General features: G+C 54.2%; 1 protein-coding gene across 26 annotated transcripts in view; it reads left to right on the forward strand.

Moving 5' to 3' along the window:
• The window catches only part of LOC108161947, a 134,999-nt gene that overhangs the window by 78,471 nt on the left and 30,831 nt on the right, over positions 1–25,697 (forward strand). For 17 of the 26 annotated variants that reach the window (XM_033393996.1, XM_033393994.1, XM_033393995.1 and 14 more), the window contains 32 exons: positions 846–989; positions 1,057–1,134; positions 1,271–1,897; positions 2,558–2,779; positions 2,897–3,079; positions 3,330–3,815; positions 3,874–6,318; positions 6,381–7,001; positions 7,064–7,381; positions 7,627–7,950; positions 8,022–8,339; positions 8,410–8,742; positions 8,816–9,142; positions 9,220–9,537; positions 10,112–10,432; positions 10,520–10,843; positions 10,915–11,544; positions 11,614–11,952; positions 12,022–12,330; positions 13,029–13,355; positions 13,436–15,028; positions 15,090–18,281; positions 20,007–20,333; positions 20,394–20,711; positions 20,775–21,116; positions 21,182–21,787; positions 21,843–22,490; positions 22,548–22,865; positions 22,931–24,535; positions 24,597–24,908; positions 24,969–25,307; positions 25,376–25,684. In XM_033393996.1, coding sequence (XP_033249887.1) covers positions 846–989; positions 1,057–1,134; positions 1,271–1,897; positions 2,558–2,779; positions 2,897–3,079; positions 3,330–3,815; positions 3,874–6,318; positions 6,381–7,001; positions 7,064–7,381; positions 7,627–7,950; positions 8,022–8,339; positions 8,410–8,742; positions 8,816–9,142; positions 9,220–9,537; positions 10,112–10,432; positions 10,520–10,843; positions 10,915–11,544; positions 11,614–11,952; positions 12,022–12,330; positions 13,029–13,355; positions 13,436–15,028; positions 15,090–18,281; positions 20,007–20,333; positions 20,394–20,711; positions 20,775–21,116; positions 21,182–21,787; positions 21,843–22,490; positions 22,548–22,865; positions 22,931–24,535; positions 24,597–24,908; positions 24,969–25,307; positions 25,376–25,684 — 18,903 coding nt within the window. The remainder of the gene's footprint in view (positions 1–845; positions 990–1,056; positions 1,135–1,270; positions 1,898–2,557; positions 2,780–2,896; positions 3,080–3,329; positions 3,816–3,873; positions 6,319–6,380; positions 7,002–7,063; positions 7,382–7,626; positions 7,951–8,021; positions 8,340–8,409; positions 8,743–8,815; positions 9,143–9,219; positions 9,538–10,111; positions 10,433–10,519; positions 10,844–10,914; positions 11,545–11,613; positions 11,953–12,021; positions 12,331–13,028; positions 13,356–13,435; positions 15,029–15,089; positions 18,282–20,006; positions 20,334–20,393; positions 20,712–20,774; positions 21,117–21,181; positions 21,788–21,842; positions 22,491–22,547; positions 22,866–22,930; positions 24,536–24,596; positions 24,909–24,968; positions 25,308–25,375; positions 25,685–25,697) is intronic. The other 9 variants (XM_033394002.1, XM_033394011.1, XM_033394012.1 and 6 more) reach the window with 5 other exon arrangements.

The raw sequence follows: 25,697 nt of genomic DNA on the forward strand, positions 1-25,697 counted from the left end.
ACCCACCAATCAATCTTCTTCACCACCAGCTGCAATACTACACCTGAGATAGTTCGAACCGGCCCATGAATGACAATCCATTGGGGTTCTCCTCACCGTCTAGCGTTCAGTCGTTTGCATGTCCTCTTAATGTTTGCAATGTTGCTCGTTCATGTTTTAGTTGCCTGCTTGTCATCTGCCTGCCTGCTGCAAATCTCATCAAATCAAATCCAAATCCTTTTTCATCATCTTGAATGTTTATCGTTATCAATTATCGTTCTGGAACTATGATTTCCATTCGCATGTTCTCTCTCGGCGTGACCGACACCTTTTCAATTTTTGTGTGTTTTAATCTGTGTTGACTTTTGTTGTATTTAGTACATATACTCGTTTTAGTTGAACATTATTATGTACCGTAAGTGTATTTGTCTGTATTAGCTGCATGTGGTAGATGGTTTACTAATTTATAACCCCAAAAAACCCTAGTAGATAAATGGATACTGTAGGAAATAGCACTTAAATAAAAAATGCACTAACCCCCTAATGCTTTTGCATGTGTATATGTTGTTTGAAGCAACAGCTTACAACTAAAATATAATACATATATTTAACTAATGTATAACGCCTGCTAGTATTTAATGTGGCAAAAATTATAGAGACTAAAGAACCAATATTGAAAATAGAAGAATTCTAATACTAACTGCATTGAAATGAATTAATGAAAGAGAAACTACCTACCGAACAGGATTCTTGATCAAGGGAATGACTTACATTTTACCGACCAATATATTAATGCACGTGTGTGCGAAACTATGAGATTTTTCTAGCTGAACCCAACTAATCGCATAAATCTCTGGCACCAACAGAAATCGGTTGCGCATCGAGTGATGAGTGTCCCACCCAGCAGGCGTGCATCAATGCGCTTTGCGTGGATCCCTGTACCTACAGTAATCCCTGCAGCCGTACCGAAGACTGTCGAGTTCTCAACCATCAGCCTTTGTGCTCTGCAGGTATGTGCTTCTTCTAAAAACAAACTAAGTGGAAATTTTAATGCGTAATGCTATTGAATTTTGGCAGAAATGGGTCGCACTCCTGGGTGCGAGCACTGTCCGCCGGGTGCAAATTGCGATCCCACCACTGGTGCTTGTATCAAGGGTAAGTCCTGTCTCAAAAATCCTAGCTAATTAATACTAAATACTTAACACTAAAAGTGTAAATATAATGTGTACATATATGTCTAATATAAAATAACCTCCCGGTTACCCGTGTAAATACCCGTCTCTCTCCTTAGCTAATGTAACAATAACAACTAGTACTACCAAGAAACCAAGAACAACCAAGAGACCAACACCAACACCAAGAACAACTGCAACTACAACCACAACCACAACAACTGCTAACCCAAACAAAAGTGTCAAAACACCGACACCGACCACCACCACTACCTTCACTAGCACTGAATCGAGCACAGCATCCACAAGCGCTACTAACCAAACAACCAGTAAGAATAAGCCACCAGACACCGAAAGCACAACATCCCACACGGATGCCACAAGGCGGTACCGCGATGGAGAGAACAATATAACCGATACACCGACGGCAAGGCCATCGGTGGCAACGACGAAGTTGCGTGGCGAAGACGTGGCCGGCGACAGTCAACGGCGAACCACAACGACGCCAAAGATGAAGACCACGCGTTTGGATACATCCAATGAAGTGCCCGATGCGACAACAACCTGGCCGACCGAGCTGCCAACCACTGATGGCACCACAACGGAGATCTACAGCACAATTATTGTCCCACTGGGAGGCAACAACGCCACCACCACTACTGACATCTCATTAATTAACCCATGTACAGTAGATACTAACTGTGCTCCTAACGAGCACTGTAAGCTGGGCAATTGCCGTAAGAAAGGTATTTTTATTTACCAAATTTATACGTGAAATGCACGCCACTTTGGGATCTTTCCAGCACACAAAATTTAGGTCTGCAGAAATCCACCACATGTACATAAGTCTTTAGACTCAAAATTAATGAGTTAAATATTTGTGTGCCAGTGTGAGACAACAACGAAATGAAAGCAAAGCCATTTGCCATTTCGGAATTCGGAACAATCCCTCATTTTCACTCAATGAATTCATGCCTCTTACTCTTACGTCTTACTCTTTTCACTTTTTCACTCGTTTTTTTCATTATCTGAATGAATTCACACACTCATTCATTCGAACTTATTTCGAGCGTATGTAGCTTCAATACATTCCATTCCAAAAGAGTAAAATTTTGAGTGGATTCTTGCAGATCTCTTACACACAAATCACTCTTCGACACTGTTCCTAATAAATGTATGTTAAAAAAAGATCCTAAAGTGGCAAGAGCGCATCTATTGTACATATATAAATACTTATGTATAGGGCTTGTTTTTGTGATCTGGCATTTTACCAAATAATTTTGTAAAAATTGTACATACCTTAGCCATAGCCCCTGTACATATTATTGAAAGCATTTAATATCATTTTTAAAACCTTCATCAATTACTTAACTCCTTTAACTCACTAAATTCTTTCTAACAAGTAGAGCCACCGGGTACACCGAAAACACCAGAGCCCTGCCAATCGAACAACGATTGCATTGAGAGCGAGGCCTGTTACATGGGTCTGTGCCAGGATCCGTGCGAATTTGCCAAGATATGTGCCGCGAGTGCCAAGTGTACGGCTAAGAGTCATCGACCCATTTGCACCTGTCCGCAGGGACATGAGGGCAATCCGATGGTCAAGTGTGTGCCCACCGAAACCTCAAGTAAGGCACTAATCAAATTAATCAATTAAAAATCATTTCAATGCGATAAACTAAACGAAAGATAATTACCATGGAATTATGTCCGACATATGTTAATAAAATTCCTTCACTTTCAAGTTGAATGCACAGACAATTCCGACTGCGGAGTGACGGAGGCTTGCATCAATGAAAGATGCCAGCATCCATGCGATGTTCACGATCCCTGTGCCACGAATGCCATTTGCATCAACACCAACCATGCGGCCGACTGCAGTTGTGCCGATGGTTTCCAGGGCAATGGACTTGTCGGCTGTCAGCCAGGTTAGTATCGCTAAAGCGCTATAGCACACAGTATATGGCACATCTCTGTTGTCCTCCAAGGAATCCTTTGCTAATCTTACACATCGTTTCGTTTCCCAAACGCTCTCTCTTTCATATACACTGTACAAATACCCGTACACCACGTATACACCATGTATAAAACTTGTACCGTCCCGACACCTCAACTATAAATACACCCACAACCGTACAACCCGAATATCGCACCCGTAATCGTAACCCAAACCAATAGCACGCACCCATGTCTGCCAATACAACGAGGACTGTCCACCGACGAAACTCTGCGATCGCCTCAACCGTCGCTGCATCAATCCCTGCCAAGAGGATTCCTGTGGCGAGAATGCCGAGTGCGTACCAATCAACCACGGAACTGATTGTCGCTGTCTGCCCGGCTTCCTGGGCAATGCATATGTGCAGTGTTCGCCGCTGCAGGGATGTCGTGCCGACACCGAGTGCGATTCTAGTCAGGCCTGCATCAATGGAAAGTGTGCATCGCCCTGTCAGTGCGGCGCCTTTGCACTCTGCGATGTGATCAACCATCGTGGGGTGTGCAAGTGTCCGCCTGGATACAATGGAAATCCCCAGGTGGGCTGCAGTCCGCCGCAGAATCCCTGCGATCCCAATCCCTGTGGCCTCAGTGCCCTGTGCGAACTGGACAACGGCAATCCCATTTGCTACTGTCCCAAGGGACTCACAGGAAATCCATTCAAGAATTGCAGTAAGTATTCCTTAAGGACTACCAATAAAAAAAAAACTAATTACTCTTGATTATGCAGTCCCGGAAGGCGATGAATGCACACCGAATCCTTGCGGACCCAACTCCGGATGTCGTCGCGTGGATGGGCAATCCGTCTGCTTCTGCCTGCCCGAATACGAGGGTCAGCCCCCTTTGATAGCCTGCGAGCTGCCGTCGAACCCATGCGGACCGTCGCCGTGCGGCCCCAACACACAGTGCACCGTCCTGAGCAACGGCTTCTCCAAGTGCACCTGCCTGCCGGGTTACGTGGAGAGCCCCAACACCATTCGTGGCTGTGTGGAGCCCATCAATCCGTGCGATCCCAGCCCCTGTGGCACTGGTGCCATCTGCGACTCGTCGCGCCAACCAGTGTGCTACTGTCCGGACAACAAGATCGGAAATCCCTTCAGGCTGTGCGAGAAGCCCGCGGTGTCAATTGAGCTCTGCCAGCCAGGTCCTTGCGGCCGAAATGCCGACTGCTATGTGGCCGGTAATCGTGAGGAATGCTACTGTCGCTCAGGATATGTCGGCGATGCCTACCAAGGATGCCACGAGCCAAGTCGCACCGTCTGTGACCCGAATCCATGCGGACCCAATGCCAATTGCGTTGTCGCCGGCGATGGACAAACCGCCTGCGTTTGTCCCGAAGGTCTCTCCGGTGATCCCACATCGCTGGTGGGCTGCCACGGCTATGAGTGCCAGGTTGATGCCGATTGTCCCCACAGCAAAGCCTGCATGGGCTTCCGCTGCTACGATCCCTGCCCCGGAGCTTGCGGCCATGGAGCCAACTGTCGCGTTGAGGAGCATCACCCCGTTTGCTCGTGCAATGCTGGCTTGACTGGCAACCCAGGAGTCCGTTGCTATGCCCTGGACCATCCGAAGACCAATCCGTGTGTGCCCAGTCCCTGTGGCGTCAATAGCGAGTGCAAACTGCTAAACAATCGCGCCGTCTGCTCCTGCATTCCCGGCTACCTAGGCGATCCAGAGTCGGGCTGCCAGCCGGAGTGCGACATCAACTCGGACTGCGGCGAGATCCTGTCGTGCATTAACCACAAGTGCGTGGATCCCTGTGCAGGAGCTATTTGCGGTATCAATGCCATTTGCAATGTCCGCCAGCATACGCCAGTATGCCATTGCTTGGACGGATTCGCCGGCGATGCCTTCCTTCAATGCGTGCCGATTGGAATTTTGAAGAACGTGTCGCGCGACCCGTGTGCTCCGTCACCCTGCGGACCGCACGACGTCTGCTCGGTCTATGGCGATGGTGTGGCACTGTGTGATCCCTGTTTTGGACCCAATGCCCAGCAGAATCCACGCTGCCGACCCGAGTGTGTGGCCAACTCCGACTGTCCCTTCGATCGTGCCTGTTTGGGTCAGCGCTGCCTCGATCCTTGCCCCGGCTCCTGCGGACGCAGTGCCCAGTGTAATGTGTACGAACACAATCCGGTGTGTTCCTGCCCCGTAGGGCTCTATGGCAATCCATACGAGCAGTGCACCATTCAATCGGCAATTGTACCAACTCCAGCGCCAAGCTGCGCAAAGCTGCAGTGCGGCGCCAATGCTGAATGCAAGCGGGCGCCCGGTGGCCTCGCCTGCGTCTGCCGCAAGGGATACTTTGGTGATCCACATGTTGGCTGTCGTCCAGAGTGCGTGCTCAATAGCGACTGTCCCGCGGACAAGGCCTGCATGAACTCCAAGTGCGTAGAAGCCTGTGCTGGCGTGTGTGGCATCAATGCCGTCTGCCGTGTGGTGAACCATGCCCCAGTGTGCATCTGTTCTGAGGGTTACAGTGGAGATGCCTCCATTGCCTGTAATCCTTACTATCTGCCACCCGTTTCACCGCCCATTGTGAGGCCACATCCGTGCGAACCCTCGCCCTGCGGTCCCAATTCCCGCTGTCTGGCCACCCCCGAGGGATATGCCGCCTGCTCCTGCCTGCCAAACTTCAAGGGAGCCCCGCCCGTCTGCCAGCCCGAGTGCGTCGTAAGCTCCGAGTGTGCTCCCAACCAGGCCTGTCTCAACCAGAGATGCGCGGATCCATGTCCCGGTATCTGCGGTGTCGGAGCCCGCTGCGAGGTGCTCAATCACAATCCCATTTGCTCGTGCGAGCAAAAGTTCGAGGGAGATCCGTTTGTTGCCTGCTCTCCCATACCCGAGCCGGGTCGCGAGGTGGATCTGCCCAAGAATCCGTGCGTGCCCTCGCCCTGCGGACCCAACTCCATTTGCCAGATCAAACAGAACCGCCCCGTCTGCTCGTGTGTGGCCAACTACATTGGCAGTCCGCCCTATTGCCGGCCAGAGTGCACACTGAGCAGCGAGTGTCCTTCGGACAAGGCCTGCATCCATGAGAAGTGCCAGAATCCCTGTGCCAATGTCTGTGGACACAACGCCCGTTGTACGGTCATCGCCCACTCCGCTCACTGCAGCTGCGACCAGGGTTACGAGGGAGATGCCTTCATCGGCTGCTCTCAGACAAAAGAAGAGAGTAAGTACAATTATTTGTCTATAAAATCAGGATATCTAATCCGAAACAACTTCCAATCACAGAATCGGGTGATGACTTTGGACCCTGCTATCCCAATCCTTGTGCCGAGAATGCCGTGTGCACACCACACAACAATGCCGCTCGCTGTAGCTGCATTGAACCGTACTTTGGAGATCCGTACAGCACTGGATGCCGGCCCGAATGTATCTACAACTCGGAATGCCCCTCGTCGCTGGCCTGCATCAAACAGCACTGTCGCAATCCTTGCACAGCTGCCTGTGGAGCCAATGCCGAGTGTGCCGTGGTCAACCACTTGCCATCCTGTAGTTGCACCCGCGGTCACGAGGGAGATCCGTTCGTGGGTTGCAAGCGTATGCCTGTGGGACCTGTGAGCGTCTGTGAACCGAATCCTTGTGGCCCCAACAGCATCTGCCGAACGGTCGAGGGCCATCCCACGTGTAGCTGCCAAGTGGGTTACTTTGGTGCCCCGCCACAGTGCCGGCCTGAGTGCGTCGTCAGCTCGGAATGCTCGCAACATCTGGCGTGCATCAACCAGAAGTGTACTGATCCGTGTGCCGAAACCTGCGGCTTCAATGCCAAGTGTCAAGTGAATAACCACAACCCGATATGCTCTTGTCCCAGAGACTACATTGGCGATCCCTTTGAACAATGTGTTCCTAAACGTAAGTCCAATATAAGCAGGAATTATAGCCGAATCTAATGCATTACTTTGCGTTTCCTGCAGCATCTGAACCGCCAAAGAATTTGGATCCCTGCCTGCCCAGTCCATGTGGACCCAATGCCAATTGTCGGAATGTGAACAATCGCGCCGAATGCTCCTGTGCTCCGGGCATGTTCGGAGCCCCACCGAGCTGCCGACCCGAGTGCGTTATCAATCAGGATTGTCCATCCAACCGGGCTTGCATTCGCCAGAGATGCGAGGATCCTTGCATTGGAATCTGTGGCTTCAATGCCCACTGCTCTACACAGCATCATCAGCCCAAGTGTGGGTGCATTGAGGGCTTCGAAGGCGACCCGTACACCGGTTGCAACATGCGGGAGAGTGAGTACCCATTTTACAGAGTATTTGCTATCCTTTCCAAGAGCGCAGGACGCCTGCTCGTAATGTTACATGTTCCTTTCAGTGGTGCTCTAGACGTAAATGGCTTTTGGTATTCATTGATTTATGCATGTTCCTTGTATTATGTACATTTTGTAGCATCCTTCTTAGATTTAAGTCTATTTGTATCCACATCCTGTATCCATATCTATATCTATATCCATTCCTATCCATGCTTGCTATGTTAGTCGTGGTTCCGGACGAACCAGCCGATCCATGTCACCCATCCCCATGTGGTGCCAATGCCATCTGTCGCGAACGCAATGGTGCCGGCTCATGCAGCTGCATCCAGAACTATTTCGGTGATCCGTACATAAACTGCCGCCCCGAGTGCGTGCAGAACAGTGATTGTCCCGCGAGCAGGTCCTGCATCAACATGAAGTGCGGCGATCCCTGCGCCAATGCCTGTGGCTTCAATGCCATCTGCCGTGTGGCCCATCACCAGGCGGTTTGTAGCTGTGAACCCGGTTTCACAGGCAATCCGCAACGCGCCTGCGTCGAGCGTCCCTCAAGTATGCCTACGCAACCATCTCTCGGTCCCAAAAACTCTTCTCTAAAAGCTCTTTGCCCATCCTCTCCTTAGATATATACCTGCCCTTGCCCAAAGACCCTTGTAGACCATCGCCCTGTGGCCTGTTTAGCACTTGCCACGTGGCTGGAGATCACCCCGTTTGCGCTTGCCTTCCGGACTACCTTGGCGTTCCGCCCAACTGCAAGCCCGAGTGCCGCACAAGTGCAGAATGTCCCTCGGATAGGGCGTGTATCAATCAACGTTGCCGCGATCCCTGTCCCGGCACTTGTGGCTACAATGCGCGTTGTCGCTGCACGAATCACTCCCCCATTTGTAGCTGCATCGACGGCTACACCGGTGATCCGTTCCATCAGTGTCTGCCCGAAAGAAGTAGGTTTCACTATGAAAACTCCACTCCTCTCTTGGATAGCGCCACAATTGAAATGTCGTATGTTTGTAGAACCGGAGCCGATACCAGACCCCATCGTGCCATTGAATCCCTGCGTACCATCGCCCTGCGGTCCCAACTCCCAGTGCCAGGTGGCCAGCACCGGAGCCGTGTGCTCCTGCGTGGCCAACTACATTGGACGTCCGCCGGCCTGCCGGCCAGAGTGTAGCATCAATTCGGAGTGCCCCGCCCGGATGGCCTGTATGAATGCGCGTTGTGCCGACCCGTGCATCGGTTCCTGCGGCAACAATGCCCTCTGTCATGTCAGTCAACATGCTCCGGTGTGCATGTGCGAGCCTGGCTTCAGTGGCGATCCCTTCACCGGCTGCTACAAGATCTTAGAAAGTAGGTCCTTCTAGGGAAATACTCAGACTCGTTGTCCAAAATACTCAAACCCCACCATTTCTGTGCCACACAGCGCCCATTGAGGTCTCACAACCCTGTCGCCCCAGTCCTTGCGGCTTGAATGCCTTGTGCGAGGAGCGAAATCGCGCTGCTGCCTGTAAATGTCTGCCCGAATACTTTGGGGATCCGTACACCGAGTGTCGCCCCGAGTGCGTCATCAATTCGGACTGCCCCAAGTCGCGGGCGTGCGTCAATCAGAGATGCGTCGATCCCTGTCCCGGGATGTGCGGCCACAGCGCCCTGTGCGCTGTCTTCAATCATGCACCCAACTGTGAATGCCTGCCCGGCTACACGGGAAACCCCATTGTCGGCTGTCACCTGGTGCCCGAGACGCTACGCTGTAAGACCCCAACAAAGCTAGGCCCCCGCTGAAACCCTACTAATTGTCGCCATTTACCGCCCTCCTGCTCGATCTAGATCCCGACCCAATAGTACCCGAAAATCCATGCCAACCCTCGCCCTGCGGCCTCTACAGCAACTGCCGCCCGGTCAACGGCCATGCAGTGTGCTCCTGCGTGCCCAACTACATTGGCTCCCCACCGAACTGCAGGCCCGAGTGCATGAGCAGCTCGGAGTGCGCGCAGGACAAGTCGTGTCTGAACGAGCGGTGCAAAGATCCCTGCCCGGGCACCTGTGGCAACAATGCGCTCTGCCGTGTCGTTAACCATAATCCCATCTGCTCCTGCAGCCCTGGCTTCAGCGGTGATCCATTTGTGCGCTGCTTCCCACAAGAAAGTAAGAATCGAAGGCAAAACTCGAGAAGAAGGACGTACTTTCGGCTAGCCGAAGGTTCGAATACTTTTGCAGATTGAGAGATTTGAGAGAGTTTCTTTCTTGAACACTATTCTACATGTCTGTCCGATGTCGAATCTGGAAGAAAACTCAAGTAGAACCGATTGTTCAAATAATATTTGTGAATCAAGATATCTATTTTTTAAAACCGGACAGACGCCCTCCCATTTCTGATATTGCTCCGATTGCTCCGAGATTTGTCCAGCCCATATACTTTGAAGGAGTACTAGTCTCTAGGGAAAGAGCTAGTGGTGGAGATAGGGTACACTCTTCGAGTCTATTCATCTGCAAGGGTATAGAAACCGAAATGTTCTCTCATCATCACCATCACGGAAGTGCCCCTCTAGTGCTTTCTCCATTTCATTCCATGCTTGACATCATCCTCTCTATATATATATGTATACTATATCTTTACTTTATTATCTCCTTTGTATGTACTCTATTTTATGGCTTATCTTTGTGCATGATGTTATTATATTTGTGGTTTCCTGGTGTCCTGGTGTGATGGTACATTTAGAACGCCCCATCGTCCATGATCGCGTCGAGCCATGCGTGCCCTCGCCGTGCGGGGCAAACTCTCAGTGTCGGGTGTCGGCTAATGAGCAGCCCGTCTGCTCATGCTTGCAACATTATGTGGGTAGGGCGCCAAATTGCCGACCCGAGTGCACTTCGAACTCGGAGTGTGCCGGCAACATGGCCTGCATCAATCTGCGGTGCCGGGATCCCTGCGTGGGTACCTGCGGAAGTCAGACCACGTGTCTTGTAAATAATCATAGACCGATATGCCGCTGCCTCGAGGGCTATGCGGGCGATCCATTCTCCGAGTGTAGTCCACAAAGTAAGGGTCAAGCCACACTCGACGCAACGCCAACGTCATTACCCCACATTGCTAAACTGCTACCCTTTCCCCACTTCATTCATTTAGCTATCGTTCCGCCCGAGGTTGCACAGCCCTGCAATCCCAGTCCCTGCGGCGCCAACGCGGTGTGCAACGAGCGCAATGGTGTTGGCTCCTGTTCCTGCCTGCCCGAATACAGTGGCGATCCGTACACCGAATGCCGGCCGGAGTGTGTCCTGAACAGCGACTGTTCGAAGAACCGCGCCTGCCTCAACAACAAGTGCCGCGATCCCTGCCCAGGCGTTTGCGGTGTCTCCGCCGAGTGTCATGTGATTAACCACGCGCCCAGCTGCAGCTGCCCCTCCGGATACACGGGCAACCCATCGCAGTACTGCCGGGAAATACCAAAATGTAGGGTCTATCTTTGTCTCACTTCTCCTGAAACATCGGCTGAATGAATTTTATTTCCCAATGAATTCTAGTGGCCCCGCCTGTCCAGCCGTGTCGCCCGTCGCCATGCGGCCCGTACAGCCAGTGCCGCGAGGTGAACGGACATGCGGTCTGCTCATGCACCACCAACTATGTGGGCACTCCGCCCGCCTGTCGACCGGAGTGCTCTGTTAGTTCCGAGTGCTCCCAAGACAGGGCTTGCGTGAACTTGCGCTGTGTAGACCCCTGTCCCGGAACCTGCGGCCACGAGGCCATTTGCAAGGTCACGAATCACAATCCCATCTGCTCGTGCCCCAGTGGCTACAGCGGCGATCCGTTTGTGCGATGCGCTCCACGGCAACAAGAACCGGAGCAGCCCAAGTCCAATGAGAATCCCTGCGTGCCCAGTCCCTGCGGCCGCAACTCCCAATGTCGCGTGGTGGGCGAGACTGGCGTCTGTTCCTGTCTGCCCAACTTCGTGGGCCGTGCGCCCAACTGTCGCCCAGAGTGCACCCTCAATTCCGAGTGTCCTGCCAATCTGGCGTGCATCAATGAGCGCTGCACAGACCCTTGTCCGGGATCATGCGGCTTCAATGCTTACTGCAGTGTCGTTGGCCACTCGCCCATCTGCTCGTGCGACAATGGCTTCACTGGCGATCCATTCGCTGGCTGCAATCCGCAACGTAAGCGCGTCACTTCGCAGCTGTTTCCCTTTTGATATCCGACCTAATCTCGTTTCGTGTGACCTGCAGCTTTGCCAGAACCCGATGAGCGCCTGACACCCTGCCAACCCTCGCCCTGTGGCCCCAATGCCGAGTGCCGTGAACGCAGCGGCGCCGGCTCCTGTACGTGTCTGCCAGAGTACTTTGGCGATCCGTACAGTGGCTGTCGTCCCGAGTGCGTGGTGAATAGCGATTGCTCACGCGACAAGTCCTGCGTCAACCAGAAATGCGTGGACCCTTGTCCTGGCGTTTGTGGCCTGAACGCCGAGTGTCGTGTGTCCAATCACTTGCCCAGCTGCTCGTGCCTGGCCGGCTACACTGGAAATCCGTCGAGTGCATGCCGTGAAATACCCCAACTCCCACCCCCACGTAGGTGTACCTGCAAATCCTAAAAGAAACAAAACAAGACTAAAACCCTATTAAAACCCATTCCCCCAGCCCTGGCCGATGTGAATCCCTGTAGACCCTCGCCGTGCGGTCCGTACAGCCAGTGTCGGGAGATCAATAACCATGCCGTGTGCTCTTGCCAGCCTGGACTCGTTGGCTCTGCCCCCAACTGTCGGCCCGAGTGTATCATAAGCTCCGATTGTGCCCAAGATCTCAACTGTCAGAATCAGAAGTGTGTGGACCCGTGTCCGGGCACATGCGGCATTGAGGCACGTTGTCAGGTCATAAACCACTATCCTGCATGCTCCTGTGCCCCAGGCTATACCGGAGATCCCTTCAATCGGTGCACTAAAATATTGTGTAAGCATGATACGATGTCCCCTTCGAAGGGAGGGCAAGCCAATTGGTGGATACCAGATTCCACAAGTTGGGATGCACTCCTTTAGTCACGGTTGCCATTTGAAAATGATGAGATAGATAATATCCAAAGATTATAGAACACCTGGAGGATGAATTTCTTATAAGAAAACACTAGTGCAACCCGTTCAACCAACGACGAAAACGTACGCTTTCATTTTGATTCCTGTTGATTCTCCCGGAGCTCTCATATTTATATTCTTCAGATTTACTTCCGAAGGTACCCTCTTGCTTGTCGTGCCCAGAGCCTACTCTCTCGCATTCTCCTCGTTGATATCTCACTTGTTTTCAATACATGCGTCCCATCTATGTGTTCTATAATCTGGAATTATACTTTTATTTATGTCTCCTAAAATGGTATTATAATGAATACGAGTACACTTCTGTGTGGCAACCGTGTGCCCTGATTCCTCCCTTCCTATTGCATGTATATACACTCTTTACTTTAATGTTTGATTTTTCTGTTTCTCTATTTTATGTTTTTGTGATTTTTATGTACACTATGACTATGTAAACTACTATCCATCCAACTCCAATCTATCTCCGATCTATCCGACTACCGTACTACCTATGTAATTGTTTTGTGTAAAATGTGTGTTTATGGCATGGATATGTTGACTATGGCTATTGGCTATGTGTAGTGGAGCCCACAATACCCGAAAAGTCCGGTAATCCCTGTGTACCCTCGCCGTGCGGACCCAACTCGAAATGCATCGATGTGCGCGGTTCGCCTGCATGCTCCTGTCTGCCGGACTACCTCGGCCGGCCGCCCAACTGTCGGCCCGAGTGCATGAGTAGTGCGGACTGTCCGGCGAATCTCGCGTGTGTCAACCAGCGCTGCGCAGATCCGTGTGTTGGAGCTTGTGGCCAGAACTCTCTGTGCCAGGTGATCAAGCATCGTCCAACATGCGAATGCGTGCCTGGTTACACCGGCGATCCGTTCTCCGGCTGTGCTGTTGTACAGCAAAGTATATATCAATTGCATGCCAACGTATACCTTATCCTCCTCCACTCACACCACTTTTCCCTTATTTTCTGCCCTATACAGTTACCCCAACGGAGGCGCCACGCAATCCCTGCAATCCCAGTCCATGCGGCGCCAATGCCGTGTGTCGCGAGCGCAACGGCGCCGGCTCCTGCACCTGTCTGCCCGAATACTTTGGCGATCCGTACAGTGGCTGCCGCCCGGAATGTGTCCAGAACGATGACTGCGATCGCTCCCGTGCCTGCATCAACAGCAAGTGCCAGGATCCTTGTCCCGGTGCTTGCGGAATCAATGCCGAGTGCCGTGTCCTGAATCATGGTCCCAACTGCAACTGCTTCGAGGGCTACACGGGTGATCCGCATCGCTCCTGCGCTCTGCTTGAAGTGGTGACCCGACGACCCGAGAACCCATGCCAGCCCTCGCCCTGTGGACCCTACAGCCAGTGCCTGGACACGAACAGCCATGCGGTCTGCTCCTGCCTGGAGGGCTACATCGGAGCACCGCCCAGCTGCAAGCCGGAATGTGTCGTCAGCTCCGAGTGCCCCCAGAATCGGGCGTGCATCAATCAGAAGTGCGCCGATCCCTGTCGCGGTTCCTGCGGCAACAATGCCAAGTGCCAGGTGGTGAACCACAATCCCATCTGCAGCTGCGTGCCCGGCATGACCGGCGATCCCATCAGCGGCTGCACACCCAGCGAAGATGCCAAGGAATATCAAGAGCCGTGTGTGCCCTCACCCTGTGGCCCCAATGCCATTTGCCGCGAGATTGGAAACCAAGCGGCTTGCTCCTGCAATGCCAACTTCATTGGACGTCCGCCCAACTGCCGGCCAGAGTGCACCAACAACGACGAGTGCCAGAATCATCTATCCTGCCAGCAGGAGCGCTGCGTCGATCCCTGTCCTGGCTCATGCGGCAGCAACGCCGTCTGTCAGGTAGTGCAACACAATGCCGTCTGCTCCTGTGCCGATGGCTACGAGGGTGAGCCGCTCTTTGGGTGCCAGCTGATTCCCCTGCTGCTGCCCACCGAGGCGCCCACATCGCCATGCGAACCTTCGCCGTGCGGCCCCCATGCCGAGTGTCGCGAACGCAACGGAGCCGGCGCCTGCTACTGCCATGAGGGCTTCGAGGGCAATCCCTACGATGCGCAGCGCGGCTGCCGACGCGAGTGCGAGATCAACGATGAGTGCACGGCCGCCCAGGCGTGTGTCCGCTTCAAGTGTATCGATCCCTGCGACAATATGTGCGGGGAGTATGCTCTCTGTACGGTGGATAACCATGTGCCCACCTGCACCTGTCCGGCCGGCTACAGCGGAGATCCGTTCTTCAGCTGCAAGCCCGTGCCGGTTACCCCGCGTCCACCGCTGAACCCGTGCAATCCCTCGCCCTGCGGCCCCAACAGCAACTGTCGCAGCATCAACAACCAGGCCGTATGCTCCTGCCAGTCGGGCTTCGTCAATCAGCCGCCCAACTGCCGACCCGAGTGTATAGTCAGTGCGGAGTGTGCCCCGGAACGTGCCTGTGTGAACAAGAAGTGTGTGGACCCATGTCTGCACACCTGCGGCATTCGTGCCATCTGCAGTACCAAGAACCACAGCCCCATCTGCACATGCCCCCGCGGCATGAGCGGTGATCCCTTCGTTCAGTGCTCTAGGATACGTAAGTATATGAACAAATCAATGAAAGAGAAATTCTAATGTTCGTCCCGTCCCATCCGCAGCTATAACACACGATGTGACTACAGCAGAACCTCCAGCTGCATCTTGTGTGCCTTCACCTTGCGGTCCCAATGCCAAATGCCAGATTGTGGGCAATAGTCCGGCCTGCTCCTGCTTGCCGAACTTTATTGGCGCCCCACCACGTTGTCGGCCGGAATGTGTCCTGAACTCCGAATGCGGACCCACGGAGGCGTGCATCAATCAAAAGTGCGGCGATCCGTGCTCTGGTTCCTGTGGCTTCGAGGCCAAGTGTCATGTTCTGAACCATCTGCCCATTTGCAACTGCATCGAGGGCTACGAAGGCGATCCGTTTGTGCGCTGTACCGAGAAACCAGAAGGCAAGACCCCGCCGCCCGTCGCCAACGATCCGTGCAATCCGAGTCCATGCGGCCCGAATGCCGACTGCTTTGCCGGTGAGTGCCGCTGCCAGAATAACTATCAAGGAAACGCCTACGAAGGCTGCCGACCCGAGTGTACCCTCTCGGCGGACTGTCCGCGGGACAAGGCCTGCATGCGGAACAAGTGTGTGGATCCCTGCCCCGGAATCTGTGGCAACAATGCCGTTTGCGAGGTGATGAACCACATACCCGTATGCTCCTGTCTGCAGGGCTACGAGGGCGATCCGTTTACCAATTGTCGCGTGAAGCCCATCGAAGATACACCTAAGGTCCAGGCCTGTGCTCCGTCCCCATGCGGCTCGAACAGCCAGTGCCGCGATGTCAATGGACATGCCGTCTGCTCGTGCCTGGAGGGATACATTGGGGCGCCGCCTCAATGCCGTCCCGAATGCGTGGTATCTAGTGAATGCTCTGCGCTACAGGCTTGTGTCAACAAGAAGTGCGTGGATCCCTGCGCCGCTGCTTGTGGCCTGGAGGCACGCTGCGAGGTCATCAATCACAGCCCCATCTGTGGCTGCCCTCCTGGCCGAACTGGAGATCCCTTCAAGCAGTGCACAGAGATAGCCGTGGCCCCGCCTCCAGATGTTAAGGGAGCCCCCAGAGATCCATGTATTCCCTCGCCGTGCGGACCCAACTCCATATGCAAGCCCGATGATCGAGGACCCGTGTGCCAGTGCCAGCCAGAGTTCTTTGGCTCGCCACCCAACTGCCGGCCAGAGTGCATTATCAATCCCGACTGTGCCTCGACGCAGGCCTGCATCAACAACAAGTGCCGCGATCCCTGCCCCGGCTCGTGCGGCACAAACGCCGAATGCCGCGTCATCGGTCACACGGTCTCGTGCTCCTGCCCAGCGGGATATGCTGGCAACGCGTTTGTCCAGTGTGTGCCGCAACAGGAGGAACCGGTCAAGCCGTGCCAACCTTCGCCTTGTGGCGCCAATGCCGAGTGTATTGAACGGAACGGAGCTGCTGCCTGCAAGTGCATCGACGAGTACCAAGGCAATCCCTACGAGAGTTGCCGACCCGAGTGCGTGCTCAGCTCGGACTGTACCACGGACAAGGCCTGCATACGGAACAAGTGTCAGGATCCCTGCCCGGGAATTTGCGGCCTGAATGCCCAGTGCTATGCCGTGAATCATGTGCCCAATTGTGTCTGCCTCGATGGTCACACGGGCGATCCGTTTACCAACTGTCGCCGCGTGGAGCCCACAACGCCACCGCCAGTCGCCGATCCCTGCATCCCCTCGCCCTGCGGCGCCAACAGCAAGTGTCGCATTGCCAACGGACTGGCCGTCTGCTCCTGCCTGGAGAGCTTTATTGGAGCTCCGCCGAACTGTAAGCCGGAATGCACGGTGAACGCCGAGTGTCAGCCGAACAAGGCCTGCCACAAGTTCCGCTGTGCCAATCCCTGTGCAAAGACGTGCGGCATCAATGCCAAGTGCGAGGTGATCAATCACAATCCCATCTGCAGCTGCCCCTCGGATTTGACGGGCGATCCGTTCGCCCGTTGTTATCCAGCGCCTGCCGTTGCCGGACCTAAGGATGCTCCGGAGTCCAAGACGCCCTGCCAGCCCTCGCCATGCGGCCTTTACTCGGACTGTCGCGTGCGCGACGAGCAGGCCTCCTGCTCCTGCCTGCCCAACTACATTGGGGCACCGCCCAACTGCCGACCCGAGTGCATTGTGAACACGGACTGCTCTCCGAACCGCGCCTGCATTGCCGAGAAGTGTCGCGATCCCTGTGACGGCTCCTGCGGCATCAACTCCGAGTGTCGTATCCAGAACCACCTGGCCATATGCACCTGCCGCGGTGGATTCACCGGCGATCCGTTCGTTCAATGCGTGGAGATCATTGAGACGATCACGAAGCCTCCACTGAACGAACCACAGGATCCCTGCGACCTGCAACCGTGTGGAGCCAATGCGGAATGCCACGAGGGCACCTGCACCTGCTTGAGAGATTACCAGGGCGATCCCTATACGGGCTGTCGTCCGGAGTGTACGCTGAGCACCGACTGCGCCCCCGTCAAGGCGTGCTTGAACAAGAAGTGCGTGGATCCCTGTCCCGGAGTGTGTGGCCAGAACTCGCAGTGCGATGTCTCCAATCACATACCGATCTGCAGCTGCCTGCAGGGCTACACAGGTGATCCGTTCGTGCAATGCCGCCTGGAGACGCCCGTGGCCAAGGACCCATGCCAGCCGAATCCCTGCGGTCCCAACAGCCTGTGTCATGTGTCGGCCCAAGGACCGGTGTGTGCCTGCCAGCAAGGCATGCTGGGCTCACCGCCCGCCTGCAAGCCAGAGTGCATAGTCAGCTCCGAATGCTCCCTGCAAACGGCCTGCGTACAGAGGAAGTGTGTCGATCCTTGCCCCGGCGCCTGCGGCCAGTTCGCACGCTGCCAAGTGATCAACCACAATCCATCGTGCTCCTGCAATTCAGGATACACGGGAGATCCGTTCACGCGCTGCTTCCAGGAAGAGCGCAAGCCGCCAACACCCACGGAACCATGCCAACCATCACCCTGCGGACCAAATTCGGAGTGTAAGGTGCTCAATGGAAATGCCGCCTGCTCGTGCGCCGCCACCTTCATTGGCACGCCACCCAGCTGCCGGCCCGAGTGCTCCATCAATCCGGAATGTCCACCGACCAAGGCTTGCATACGCCAGAAGTGCTCCGATCCCTGTGTGAATGCCTGCGGCTTCAATGCCCGCTGCAATGTGGCGAATCATCAACCCATCTGCACATGCGATGTGGGCTACACAGGAGATCCGTTCACCGGCTGTCAAAAGGAACAAGGTAGGACCCCGTTTTCATTTATCTTTTACGAATATCTAGTAGCTAGGCCAAGGCGTAAACCAGCTTTTTATACATACTTTTATGTGGTTTTGGTTTGCTGCTTACTGGGCGCCCAGTACAACATGCGCTCTAAAAATGAGATCTCGATCTGGAGCTTACATATATGCACACTCCATACATTGTTTACGCCTTGGATGGTCCCTTCTTGAATGTGAAACTCTTAGAAACCTCCAAAGTTGAATTGTAATGAAAGTACCCCTCGTAAAAAAACCCCTATAATTGAAGTTTCACATTCGTTCTTTGCGTATTAGAATAAATGAAGTATTTTTCCAAACACAAACTGCAAGTGTAAGCGCTGCAATTGCATATTCCATTTACTTTAAGGCACTATTTGTTTGCACTACCTTTTTTTTTGTATTCTCATTAGAGGTCTGCAAGACTGTATTATTAATTGGGGCACACAAACTCACTCATTCATTCACTGTTGGAATGGATGGAGAGCAGAATGCATTCATGCAGACCTCTTCAAGTCAGTTCCACATCACTACGCGTGTTACTTGTTCTAATACGCTCCTTAGGCAGCACAAATTACATACATACAAATATATTCATCAAAATCTATGATTACCGCACTTACTGGCACAATGCATTGCAAAATGAAGTTTTCTACACCCGAATCGAATCCCACAATTTCACTTCGATACGCAAAATGCAAATTTCAACGAGCACGCAGTCTGTACGAACTGTCGGAGTGAACGTGACGCTGAAAGTGTCTGTATGCTGGGGGTAATCAAAGGTTTTGATTAGCTTTTAACTTTTAATATTGATTTTATACTTGCTTTTGCCCCTAACGCCTGAATATACAATATGCAAACTTGTCACGCCTTTATTTTTGCTTCCTTACCAAAAACCAAACCCAAGCCGTATTATAATGCCTCCGCTCACCCACAAAAATACCCGCCTTGACTCTTGGCTCCTAACCCCTGATGATATTGCTGTTGCCTCCGCCTTGTTTTGGGCGGGAACCAAATCTGTTGAAATGCTTTTACCTAATTCGTTATTTGGCCCACCACACGACCATGTCTCTCCAGTTGCTTACTACCCCACAACACAAATTGAAACCTAACCCAAAAATTACCCGAAATTGAGTACTGCGTTGTTGTCCCCCTTACCAAAAGCAAAATCTACGTTACGCCAAAGATCTAAACTAAATACTAGTCAAGAACAAATTATAGTATTCAAATGTATAACATAAAACTGTAGTTTAACCAAAGAAATCAATAAATCCAAGGATATAACCCCTGCAATAGACAATTGTTTTACTTACGACATGAAAAAAAGTAACGCCACTGCAATGGCACAACCACAGCACTTACACAACACTGCCACTACCACCGCACACACGCAGCGCACAGCGTTTAACAACACTAAGCAAAGCGGTAAATATCGCCGCACACACTAAATAAAGCGCTGCACTTGAAATGCAATTTTATTTGCCAATTTCGTTAATTGAAGCAAAATATAATGCCAACACCTAACTATACCGTAAACGTACTGTAATCTGTAACCACAATTGGATTAATCAGAGCCGCAAAGGCCAACGCCAGGTGTGTGTTGTACTGTACTAAACCCAAGATCCACTGAAGAATTATAATTAAAACTCTCTGACCTTCGTTTCTCCGTCTCTCCCACTCAAATCACTTTCTACCCCCCTAACAAAAACAGAGCGCATTGTCAATGAACAGGTGACGCCCTGCGAACCCAATCCCTGCGGCTCGAATGCTGTATGTCGCGAACGCAATGGGATCGGCTCCTGCCAGTGCCTGCCCGATTACTTTGGCGATCCCTACCAGTCCTGTCGCCCCGAATGCATCCGAAACTCGGACTGTCCCACGAACAAGGCCTGCCAGCAGCAAAAATGTCGCGATCCCTGCCCCGGCACCTGCGGCACCAATGCGGACTGCAGCGTTACGAATCATCTGCCCACCTGTGCATGCCGCATCGGATACATTGGTGATCCCTACCGCTACTGCCATGTGGAGCCAGCGCAACGTAAGATACCCACCCACCCATCTGAGATCCATCGTGAGATTTTCCCGTCCCCCTTTCTAGCTATCCGTCTGGCCGAACCCACACAACCCTGCCGCCCCTCGCCGTGTGGCCCCAACTCTCAGTGTCGCGAACTCAACGGCCAGGCCGTCTGCTCCTGCCTCGAGCTGTACATCGGTCTGCCCCCCAACTGCCGTCCCGAATGCGTGCTCAGCAGCGAGTGTCCCACGGACAAGGCGTGCATAAGTCAGCGATGCCAGGATCCCTGCCCGGGTACATGCGGCATCAATGCCGAGTGCCGGGTTCGGAATCATGGTCCACTCTGTCAGTGCCGTCAAGGCTTCACCGGCGACTCCTTTACCCGTTGTTATGCCCTGCCACGTAAGACCACCATCCACTCCATCTGCCAAACAGAGAGATCTAACAGACATGCAACCTCTTTAGCCCCGCCGCCTGTTGTTCAGCGTGTTGATCGTGATCCCTGCATGCCATCGCCCTGCGGCTTGAACAGCCAGTGTCGCAATGTGCAGGGCGTGCCCTCCTGCTCCTGTCTGCCCGAGTTCCTTGGAGCACCACCCAACTGTCGTCCCGAATGCACCATCAGTGCCGAGTGTGCCTCGAATCTGGCCTGCATCCGTGAAAAATGTATCGATCCATGTCCAGGGTCCTGTGGCTACGATGCAGAATGCAATGTGGTGAATCACACGCCCATTTGCGTCTGTCCCGTGGGCTATACTGGGGATCCGTTCAGCAGTTGTCATCTGTCGCCACCCGAACCCGTTCAAAGTAAGCCTAATCCTTGATCCTTGATGCTGAGTCCCTCCATAACTGCAAAACCCCATCGTACGTAGGTGAATATGTGGATCCGTGCAACCCATCGCCGTGTGGTCCGAACGCGCAGTGCTCCAACGGTGTCTGCAGCTGTTTGGCCGAGTTCCATGGCGATCCCTATGCCGGCTGTCGTCCGGAATGTGTCCTCAACTCCGACTGTCCCAGGGACAAGGCCTGTCTGCGCAGCAAGTGCCAGAATCCATGTCCGGGAACGTGCGGCGAGAATGCCATTTGCGATGTCATAAATCACATTCCGATGTGCCGTTGTCCGGACGGCACCGCCGGCAGTGCCTTTATACGCTGCTCTCCCGTCCAGCAAACTATTGTGGAAACGAATCCCTGCCGTCCATCTCCCTGCGGACCGAATTCCAAGTGCCGCGAGGTCAACCAGCAGGCGGTTTGCTCCTGCCTGTCCAGCTATATCGGTGCCCCACCGTCCTGTCGCCCCGAGTGTACCTCGAACGCCGAGTGCGCGCCCTCGCAGGCGTGTCTGAACCAGCGTTGCGGAGATCCATGCCCTGGAACCTGTGGCGTAGGTGCCAACTGTGCCGTGGTCAGCCATAGTCCCTTCTGCACCTGTCCCGAACGCTTCACCGGGAATCCCTTCATCCGTTGTCAGCCACAAAGTAAGAAAGAGGCAAGCCCTAAGCGAGTGTTGTCCCTAATGTTTGTCCTTCCCAGTTGAACCCGTGCGTGATCTCGTCCCAGTCGAACCCTGTCGTCCATCGCCATGTGGCCCCTATTCCCAATGCCGCCCTGTTGGCCAAGAAGCCCCCGCCTGCTCCTGCCTGGAGACCTACATTGGACGGCCTCCGAACTGCCGTCCAGAGTGTGTAACGAGCTCGGACTGCACCAGCCAGATGACATGTGTCAACCAGAAGTGCGTCGATCCGTGTCCCGGACGCTGTGGTCTCAATGCCGAGTGTCGTGTAGTGAGCCATGCGGTGCAGTGCATCTGCCAGCAAGGCTTCACCGGCGATCCATTCGTGCAGTGCAGCCCCGAAACCATCCGCGACATCGAGGTTCGCACTCCGTGCAGCCCCAGTCCCTGTGGACCGAATGCCGTTTGCCGTGATCGCAATGGCGTCGGTTCCTGCCAGTGCCTGCCCGAATACTTCGGAGATCCCTATGCCGGCTGTCGGCCGGAGTGTATGCTGGACTCGGACTGTCCCTCGAACAGGGCGTGCCAGCAGCTGAAATGCCAGGATCCCTGTCCCGGAACATGCGGCCTGAATGCCCAGTGCCAGGTAGTAAACCATCTCCCAACCTGCAATTGCCTCACTGGATATGAGGGGGATCCGTACCGCCAGTGCACCAGAATGCAAGAGCGTAAGAACCGTCGCTTCCCTTTCCTTCCCACATCCACTAATGAGAGCCCACTTTTAGCACCACAAAAAGAGTACGTGAATCCTTGCCAGCCCTCGCCCTGCGGCCCCAATTCCCAGTGTCGTGTGGCCAACGAGCAGGCCGTTTGCTCTTGCCTGCCCCTCTTTGTGGGAACTCCTCCCGCCTGTCGACCCGAATGCACCATCTCCTCCGAGTGTCCCAGCCATCAGGCATGCGTTAACCAGAAGTGCGTGGACCCATGCACCGGCGACACCTGCGGCAGCAATGCCGTGTGTCGAGTGCGTAACCACAGTCCCATCTGTAGTTGCCTCAGTGGCTTCACTGGCGATGCCTTTACGCGTTGCTTCCCCATTCCACGTAAGTCTATGCCCACCCAATCCCGTAGAAGAATGCCAACTGAACGAAGAATCCGTCCTAAACAGCCCCACCGCCCGAACGGATCCAAGAACCCCTGAGAGATCCATGTCTGCCTACGCCCTGTGGACCCAATTCCGAGTGCCGCAACATCAATGGGGTGCCCGCGTGCTCCTGTCTGTCCAGCTTCATGGGGCAGGCGCCCAACTGCCGGCCCGAATGCACCATCAACGCCGAGTGTCCTGCCAATAGGGCGTGCATCAATCAGAGGTGTCGCGATCCCTGTCCAGGGGCCTGCGGCCTGGATGCAGTCTGCAGTGTCATTAATCATACGCCACTCTGCGCCTGCATCGATGGGTATATCGGAAATCCCTTCACCAAATGTAGCCCCAAGCCACCAGAACCCACATCCCCGCCAACAGTCGCCGACGATCCATGCAACCCCTCGCCCTGCGGCTCGAATGCCGTGTGCCGCAATGGCCAGTGCTCGTGTATACCCGAATACCAGGGCGACCCCTACGTCTCCTGTCGTCCCGAGTGCGTGCTGAACACGGACTGTCCCAGAGATCGAGCCTGCGTGCGCAACAAATGCATAGATCCCTGTCCAGGCACCTGTGGCGTGAATGCCCTTTGCGAAGTAACCAATCACATACCCATCTGTCGCTGTCCCGACCGGACGTCCGGTAACGCATTCTTCGAGTGTCGTCCCGTGCCGGCGGTGCCCATCATCCAGCAGAATCCCTGCCAGCCAACGCCATGCGGACCCAACAGTCAGTGCCGTGTGGTGCAGAACACGGCAGTCTGCTCCTGCCTAAGGGATTACGTGGGCAGTCCGCCCCAGTGCCGGCCGGAGTGTGTCACCAACTCGGACTGTCCGGCAGATCAGTCGTGTCAGAACATGAAGTGCCGCGATCCCTGTCCGGGAACATGCGGCTTCAATGCCCTCTGCAACGTGGTCAATCACAGTCCCTTCTGCAGCTGCCCCACGGGCATGTCCGGCAATCCATTCGTCAGCTGCCAGCAGCTGCCCCAACGCGATGATCGACCCCAGAACCCCTGTCAGCCCTCGCCCTGCGGCCCCAACTCCGAGTGTCGCGTCTCGGGAGACTCCCCATCATGTTCCTGCCTGCCAGAGTTCGTTGGAGCTCCTCCCAACTGCAAGCCCGAATGCATCTCCAGCTCAGAATGCCCCACCAACAGGGCCTGCATCAACCAGAAATGCGTCGATCCCTGCCCTGGACTATGCGGACAGAATGCCAACTGTCGGGTGTTCAGTCACACGGCCATGTGTCTGTGCGAGAGCGGCTTCACCGGTGATCCATTCACCCAGTGTAGTCCGGTCAGGAATGCCCCCGTAGAGGTACTGCAGCCCTGCAATCCCAGTCCCTGTGGCGTCAATGCCAAGTGCGAGGAGCGCGGTGGGGCTGGATCCTGCACCTGTCTGCCGGAGTACTTTGGCAATCCCTACGATGGCTGCCGCCCCGAATGTGTCCTGAACTCCGACTGTCCTTCGAACAGAGCCTGCGTGAATCAGAAGTGCCGCGATCCCTGTCCGGGAGTGTGCGGTCAGAGCGCCGAGTGCCAGGTGGTCAATCACCTGGCCACATGCAATTGTCTGATTGGCTATACCGGAGACCCCTACACCCTGTGTCGCATCGTAGAGAACGAACCACGTAAGACTATCCCGTCCTCTGTCTCCCCAATGATCTTCTCTGACCATCGTGTTCCTTTTAGCCGTAGCCATCTATGTGAATCCCTGCCAGCCGTCACCCTGCGGTCCCAACTCGCGTTGCCGCGAGATCAACGATCAGGCTGTGTGCTCCTGCCTCCCCGAGTTCATTGGCAGTCCCCCGGCTTGTCGGCCGGAATGCACCAGCAGCTCGGAATGTGCCGCCGACAAGGCGTGTGTGAACCGCAAATGCGTGGATCCCTGTCCGAATGTTTGCGGTCAGCAGGCCGAGTGTCGCGTTCGCAATCACAATCCCATATGTAGCTGTCTGAGCGGATACACCGGAGATCCATTCACCCGCTGCTACCGTCAGCCCCGTAAGCCACAAAGAATACTTCGAATACCATGGAAGAAATCCTATCAAACCCACTTTTCAGCTCCTCCTGAGGCACCTATTGAAAGAGAACCCCTTGATCCTTGTGTACCCTCGCCGTGTGGGGCCAATTCCCAGTGTCGCGATGTCTATGGCACACCCTCGTGCTCTTGCCTGCCCCAGTTCTTGGGAACGCCGCCCAACTGTCGACCCGAATGTTCCATCAATGCGGAGTGTCCCAGCCATCAGGCGTGCATCAATCAGAAGTGTCGCAATCCCTGTCCCGGCTCCTGTGGCCTCAACACCCAGTGCAATGTGATCAATCACACGCCCATCTGCAGCTGTCTTCTGGGGTATATCGGGGATCCATTCAGCGTTTGTAATCCCGAACCGCCGCAGAAAAGTAAGCCCCCTTCGGTCAGCCCTGAACATTCAATGGAAATAATGTTTTATGTGTCTTCAAAATCCCAGTTCAAGATCCACTGCCACCTCAAGATCCCTGTTATCCCTCACCCTGTGGCTCCAATAGCCGCTGCAATAATGGCGTATGCTCGTGTCTGCCGGAGTACCATGGCGACCCCTACACCGGTTGTCGTCCCGAGTGCGTCCTCCACACAGAATGCGATCGTAGTCGCGCCTGTGTGCGGCACAAGTGTGTGGATCCCTGCCCCGGAATATGTGGAACGAATGCGATATGCGAGGTCCTGAATCACATTCCCAACTGTCGCTGTCCCGCGGAAATGCAGGGAAATGCCTTCATCCAGTGTAGCCCTGTGCCACGTAAGCCCAATCC

This window comes from Drosophila miranda, chromosome 4 (assembly GCF_003369915.1).
Source record: "Drosophila miranda strain MSH22 chromosome 4, D.miranda_PacBio2.1, whole genome shotgun sequence".
In the NCBI taxonomy this organism is placed as follows: domain Eukaryota; kingdom Metazoa; phylum Arthropoda; class Insecta; order Diptera; family Drosophilidae; genus Drosophila; species Drosophila miranda.